Source organism: Strix uralensis, chromosome 13 (assembly GCF_047716275.1).
Source record: "Strix uralensis isolate ZFMK-TIS-50842 chromosome 13, bStrUra1, whole genome shotgun sequence".
Classification (NCBI taxonomy): Eukaryota; Metazoa; Chordata; class Aves; order Strigiformes; family Strigidae; genus Strix; species Strix uralensis.
The window spans coordinates 15,572,595-15,579,432 of record NC_133984.1 but is presented as its reverse complement, the minus strand read 5'-3'; the positions used below and the strand labels follow the sequence as shown (position 1 = coordinate 15,579,432).

General features: G+C 50.5%; 1 protein-coding gene across 1 annotated transcript in view; it reads left to right on the top strand.

The window, feature by feature from the left end:
* The first annotated feature begins 525 nt into the window (after positions 1-525).
* ALG13 (ALG13 UDP-N-acetylglucosaminyltransferase subunit) overlaps positions 526-6,838 on the top strand; it is a 30,881-nt gene continuing 24,568 nt past the window's right edge. Inside the window, exons 1-7 of the mRNA XM_074882609.1 lie at positions 526-873; positions 1,256-1,418; positions 1,661-1,799; positions 3,492-3,599; positions 4,930-5,065; positions 5,327-5,569; positions 5,946-6,029. Of these exons, the coding sequence (XP_074738710.1) occupies positions 673-873; positions 1,256-1,418; positions 1,661-1,799; positions 3,492-3,599; positions 4,930-5,065; positions 5,327-5,569; positions 5,946-6,029 (1,074 nt within the window). The 5' untranslated portion in view covers positions 526-672. The remainder of the gene's footprint in view (positions 874-1,255; positions 1,419-1,660; positions 1,800-3,491; positions 3,600-4,929; positions 5,066-5,326; positions 5,570-5,945; positions 6,030-6,838) is intronic.

Genomic DNA, 6,838 nt, shown 5'->3' with positions numbered 1-6,838 from the left:
AGGTACTGCTGATGTGCTCTGCAGAAACTCTGCCCTCTTGCAGGTGCTCTTAATTCCTGGTTTTGTTAATCTTGGCTATTATCCTGTTTTCCACTTCCCTGCTGCAACAGTATTGGTCTAGATGATACATCAATCTCTCCTCCAAAGCATAACTGACTGCTCATTTGCTACTATCCTTTTGTGATGTTACTCCCACAGTAAATGCCGTGGGAGGCTTGGGCCAGACTGGGTAATCCCGATGCCTGGCCCAGGTCAGTCTATCAAGAAAAGGTAGCTGCGGCTATGCTATGGGGGGAACGGCAGGCTGTGAACACACCCAGCACCTGGCCCAGTCAGGCTGTCAGTTACTGTAATCTGAGCCCCACGTGCTAAAATAACATGGGCAAGGAAAAATCTTCAGAATCTCTTTTCCAAATTTGGGTTAGTTCGCCCACTCCGAAGGTCCGAAAAATTGAGGCACTCCTGGCTACCGCGCAGAGGTCGCCGAACGCTGCGGGTTCGTTAGAGCAGGCACCTTCCCTGCTGGTCCAGCACCGCGGAGGGAGTCCCGCACCCCTGCGGCGGTCCGGCTGCTCCGTGGCACCGGGAACCGCACCTGCCCGGTCCCCTCGTTCGCCTGGGCGGAGGCAGCCGGCCTAAACGGGCACGGGAGAGCCGTGCGGAGAAAGGGACATGACCCCCCCGGCCGCCGGCCAAACCTCCCCCTCAGGCCGGCAGCCATTTTGGGGGCGATGCGTGGCGCCCTCTGGCGGCTCCCCGCCCGCGGAGCGCTGTGGGCGGGCGGTCGCCGCCATGAAGTCCGTTTTCGTCACCGTGGGCACCACCAGCTTCGACGACCTGATCGCGACCGTCTGCTCGCCGGCGGCCCTGGAGGTGAGGCGGAGGCGAGCCCGGCGCCGCAAGCAGCCGTCCCAGGCCTCCCCTTCACGGCCTGCCCGCCGCGCCTCAACCGGGCGCCTGCGCGCTGGGAGCTGTCCCGCCCTTTCTCCCTTCCCCCAGCCACGCCGTCCCGTTGGAGACGGGAGGGGGGCGGGGGGGGCAGCGGGGGCGGTCGTGGGGAGCCCGGTGTGGCGGGGCCGTGGTCAGTGGCGGCGGAGGGGGCCGGGCGGTTTGTGGCGCGAATCGGGTGGGGGGGACAGGGGGAAAGGTGGTGGCAGAGGCCGCCGGGCCGGGCCGGGGTAAGTGGGAGCTGTGTCCGACCTGGGTGGGCGCACACAGCCCCCCCCCCATCCCTCTGACCCTCCGTCCGCCGCAGGTGCTGCGGAGCCGCGGCTACGAGAAGCTGGTGCTGCAGGTCGGGCGGGGCGCGCTGGAGCCGGCGCTGAGCGGCAGCTCGGCCTTGGCGGTGGAAGCCTTCCGCTTCAAGGACTCGCTGGCCGAGGACCTGTGGAGGGCGGACCTGGTTATCAGCCACGCAGGTAGCGCCCCGTTTGTTTGCCGAGCCTGTTGGCCTGGGGGCAGGAGGGGGAAGTCGGTTGGGTGAAGTCGGTCTCTACGGCTCGGGGCTGGGCTGGCACTGAACGGTCCGCAGCTAGAGCCGAGTGGTTAATGTTCACCTTCAGGAGTCTCCCGCGTTTCAGAAGCAAGTAGGATGATGTTTCATCTGTCAGGGCACATCTGTCAGAGCAAAAACTCGTGGTGTTTTCTGTTTCTCCTGTAGGTGCAGGTAGTTGTCTGGAGACTCTAGAAAAAGGAAAACCACTAATAGTAGTAACAAATGAAAAGCTGATGAACAACCATCAGCTTGAACTGGCAAAACAGCTCAACAGAGATGGGCATGTCCTCTGCTGTAACTGCAGGTATGGAGCTGCTGTGGCTGTCCTGACTGACCAAGCAGTGTTCAGCACCAGCACTCTTTGTTACTACAGTATTGAGAATGTAACAAGGAAACGTACATCCTTGTCTGTAACAGCCATTTGTTTGCAAGGTAGATATTCCATAGTGGACAGATTAACATTAGGTGCTAATTTACCAAATTTACCAAGCCATTTGACCATGACTCCTACTTTTTTTTTTTTTTTTTTTTGAGGGCACACATTCAGATTGAAAGAAGAGCAATTTAAACCAAATAGAAGTGGTTGAATTTGAAAGAGTGAGGTAGTATCCAGGAGGCACCTAACAGCTTCTCTCTTTTTCTGCTTTTTCTCACTAGTTGTTTGATTCTTTTTCGAAGTACAGAAATAATACAACCTAGACCATCAGTTTGTAACCATGAGCCATAAGGAATAAATTTCTCCCTGCAGACTTAGGAGTCCATCATCTTGCTATTTGGATTTTCCTTGTAAAGGACACTAAAGTTTACTGTATAGATGCATTGACATAATAAAATTGAAAGTGTCTGGAGTATTTAGAACATAATAATGGCCTTACTGATATGGATCAGGAGTCCATGTAGCTCAATATCCTATTTGCAGTGGCCATATGCAGATACCCAGCCACAAGTAGAAACAGGGCAAGAACATATGGTACTTCCTTGTATTACTTTCCCTCCAGTGCTCTTAGGTATTTGATTCAGGGGGATTACTAAATCAGATGCTGTCTAGTTAGTAACTTTCAATACTTCTATCTTTCAAGTACTTACTTAAGCTGCCCTTTTAACCAAACTTCCTGAATTCACCACATCTTCTGACAAGGAGTTGCACAGGTCTACTGCCTGTCACTTCAAGAAAAAAAAACAAACACCACCCCCCCCCCCCCAAAAAAAAAAAAAACAGCTCCTTTTGTTTGTGTTCATCCTGGCTCCTGTTAGTTTCATTTGCTTTCTTGTTTTACCTATATCTTTATTTGTCTTTATGATTATTTATGATTGATTGCACTGTATAAATAACAGATGACCTCTAAATTGAAGGCAGAGGAAATGCAACTCTCAGTATTTAGTCTGCATCTTGTTCCTTTGCCCTGCGAATAGGATTTCGTACGTTTCAGAAGAGCCTTCTGAAAAGATGAGACCTGCCATTCATTTATATTGGGCAAGTTTCTTAAACTTATTATTGCAGTGCTGCTGACAGCTTCAGAGACAGGAAGAAATTTTTATTTCTCTTTGTTGAAGTGCCTAGCATTTGAGCCTTATTTGCAGTCTGATAATAGCAAGCTAACAGATTGATTTAGCTGTTCTTTCTGGCTGTGTGTTAAGTGGAGAACTATGCCATGTGTTCAAATAGGATGAATTTGCTGGTACAGTTTATGGTGAAGATCCTCAGATCTTGTTCAGTCTCCCAACATTGCAAGCACAGAAAACTAAGAAGTTAGAGCTGGGGTTGTGAGTCAAAGCGGTGGTATTGTTCAAAGTGTGTTCTCAGCAATGCTGCCTACGAGCCAGTGATGGTTTGGGCCCTCTGGTTTGTGGGGTCTCTTCTTCCTTTCAATATGTGTCCTTATTTTTGTTTCCGTGCTAAAGAATTACATATGTATGAAAAGAAAGAAAATTGTGTGAAGAAAAAATTTCCCTTTGGGATGGATTTTTAATTTTTTGTTTTGGTCTGTTTTTACAGCACTCTTGTGGAGACACTGCAGTTGATGGACTTGTCAACTTTGAAACCTTTTCCTCCTGGACAGCCAGAAAAGTTTGCTTTGTTCTTGGATAAAGTTGTCGGGTTTCAGTAATCAATACAGAGGAATAAAAATGTCAGAGTAAAAACCTTTCTCCTCTCTGAGTGAGGCCTTCCATACTTAAGAGTCCACCAGCTGGGACAAACCCTCAAAGAAAATGTTAATATTAACTGACATTAAATGGTTTTCTATTTAGTGACAGTTTAAAGTCATCTAGCTCTATGCTTAAAAGAGCACAGTGCCAACAAGGGGGACGGGGGAGGAGTGTGAACTGTCTGTTTTCTTGGACAGATACATCACAAAATCTGCACTGAGTTGGTAATTCCAGTGAGGAGGACAAGCTAAATTACTTCTTAACAAGAATGGCATATAAGTAGTGGTCTCTTGACTATATTTGCCTAGTACTAGTTGTCCTTCTTGATGTTCCTGTGATGTTCTGCAGATAAGCAGACACCTTCAGCTCTCATTTCGAAGCACTGAAAATTTTAAAAGTGAGAGATTTAAGCCACTTTAAAGGGAAAGGGGCACATGGTAAATCTGGGTGGGAAAAGTCAAGAGCTGCAAACCTGCTGCCAAGCTGTCTGCCAGCTGACGCCTAGTTTTGGGTGATTTACTCCCAGAGTAAAACATGGCCTTTAGGAGAGGAATGGGCGTTGACAATACAGTCAATCCATTCACACAATGCTGTCCCATCGTTACTTATTTTGGACTTCCGTAAAGTGCAATGTTTCCTATTTGATGCTGATTGGAGCTCCCAATTTAAAGTATTGAAATTTTCAACTGTGTTGATGCTACCATCAATTTGTTTAAGTAAATGTTTTGAAAAACAAAGGGGGTTTAAAAAAATGTTCACACAGGCTATTTGGTCTGGAATGTGTCTAGAACTGTGGAAGTGCACAGTTGGTGCTAATTGCCCTTCCTGCAAGTACATTATTTGTTTGGGGTTTTTTTTGTTGCTGTTGCTTAAAACAAGAAAAAGAAACTCCTGAATCGGTGCATCTGATGTCTGAGTGCAATTTTTACTAGCAAGTTAAATGTACATAGAGGCATTCTAATCAAATCAAGCACAAGGGCTCTACATGGAATAAATTATGCTGCACAGTTGTGCAAGGGTGATTTTTGCCAATCCCCAAAGTTTTCCCCAAATACTTTATTAGGAGCAACTAAGATTTTCACTTCCTTAACGATTTTTATAGAGCTGCTGTTAGTTCAAATGTACCGCTGGCAGCTTATCTCCAGTCCGAGAGCACGCAGGAGCCTCACGGGAAATCTTGATGAACCATTTGACTGACTTGCCCACTAGTTATTTGCAGTCACGGGCACAAAAAGCGATGAAGCTGGAAGGGGTTAGCTTAGCAAGTACTCCCTTCTCCTCCCGAGGCAGGTCCGGCAGGAGATGTCTGCCGGGGCTTTACCGCCGTTTGGCCTCCGCGCCGACAGCCGCGGGGGCGGGGGGGACTGGAGGGAAACGACCCCACGGCGCTCGGACAGCGCCTGCAGCCGTGAAGCGGGACAGGTATTTGGGCATCTTAAAATGGCTGCGGGCGGGCCGGGGGCTCACCGGGGGAGGCACCCCTGCGCCGGGCCGGGCCGGGGACGCGCTGCAGGAGCGGCGGCAGTGCTCGGGGGGCAGGAGGATGCTGGGGAGCCGGGGGCGCGCTGCGGGAGCGGCGGCAGCGCTCGGGGGGCCGGGGGATGCCGGGGGGGCAGGAGGATGCCGGGGGCCGGGTGACTGCGCCCGGCGCAGGTGGGCGCGCTGGGCGTGGCCCCTCATTAGCAGCCGCCGCGCGCCCAGCCGGCACGCGCCGCGCCGCGGAGCGCAGCGCCCCGCACGGAGTCCCCAGCTGTGGTCTCTGGTGCTGCCGCCGCCGGGGGAAAGATGCAGAAGGGCTGGAAGAAGTACTTCGGGCAGAAGTCCTTCAGCGAGGTGGCCATGGATGAGTACCTGGGCAGCCTGGGGCTGTACCGCAAGATGACGGCCAAGGACGCCTCCTGCCTCTTCCGAGCCGTCTCGGAGCAGGTGGGCGGCGGGGCAGCACCGGTACCGCTCGCGGGGGGAGCCGCCTCAGGCCCACAGCGGGCGGTGTCCGCTCCAGGCCGGGGCTGGGGGTGGGTAGGGGTGCTCCTGGAGACCCCTCTTGGGTGCCCGAAGTGAGGCGTCGCGGGCGGGGAGGAGTGCGAGCAGCCCCCTGGGCTCTCGGGCGGGCAGGCAGGCTCTTGGGTCGCTTGGGCTTCCCTCAGCTTCTTCCCCCAGGTGCCCGTGACCCCCTGCAGCATCGCCTTGCCCTGTTTTGTGGTACTGTTGGTCTTTATAAGCTATGAGTAAAATAAGCCTAATGTGAAGCATATAAACTGCAATTTCTCCTTCATTCTTTCATAATCTTTATTTTTTTCAGCTGTTTTCATCTCAAATTCATCACATTGAAATTAGGAAAGTTTGTGTCTTGTTTATGAGGCAACACCAGCATAAGTTTGAATCTGTAAGTAATGTGTGTGTGTGAGGCAGTTCTGCACACGTGGTTAGGAAGTAGTGTGGGAGGGGGTGAGTGGTTTAGCCCTAAACATACCCACATAAGCATAAACACTGGAAACATGTGGTGCTCTGCCAGGCTTGATGTGTGTAAGAGAAGACAGGGCGATGGCTTGCTTACTTATTTGAGTTGCAATTGCGCAAGTTTTATTTGACTTTGTATTTCTGAAGTTCCTGAAATCAGCGAGTTGCTAACACCTGAGCAACCAGTAGGGTGACAGTTATTTGTGTAGTATATGCTCTGTGGAGCAACCATTGTAAAATTCAGTAGGGAGGAAATATGTAGGATTTTGGAGTAAGAAACAAACATCAAAAGATGGTAGAAAACTCCAGAGTGTGTTTAATCATTGCATAAAATCATGTTTTGGGTTTTTTTGTTTGGTTGGTTTTGCGTGTGGCAGTTTGTGTGGCTGTAGGTGTGTGTGGTGGTTTGGTGCCTGTGTGGTTTTGTGTGGTGTTCAGGTGTGGTTTGGGGTTTTTTTTCAGTGTATGTTTTCATTTTTTTCCCCCCCTGTAATGACAGTTAAGTGCTTCATCTAACCTAGGAGGGAGATGAGTCGCTACTACTCAGATTCATGCTCTTAATTTTTTTAGGATCTCATGGTATTTCCACAGTGGTACCCCAAATCATTCCCATGCTCTAAGGTAGGGAACAGCAAAAGTCATACCCCCAGTCAGACCACAGCCTTTCAGAACCCAAAAATGATAGGAATTGGCAGACCAGTCCCAAATCTGGTGTCTGTGCCCCCTGCCCTGCCC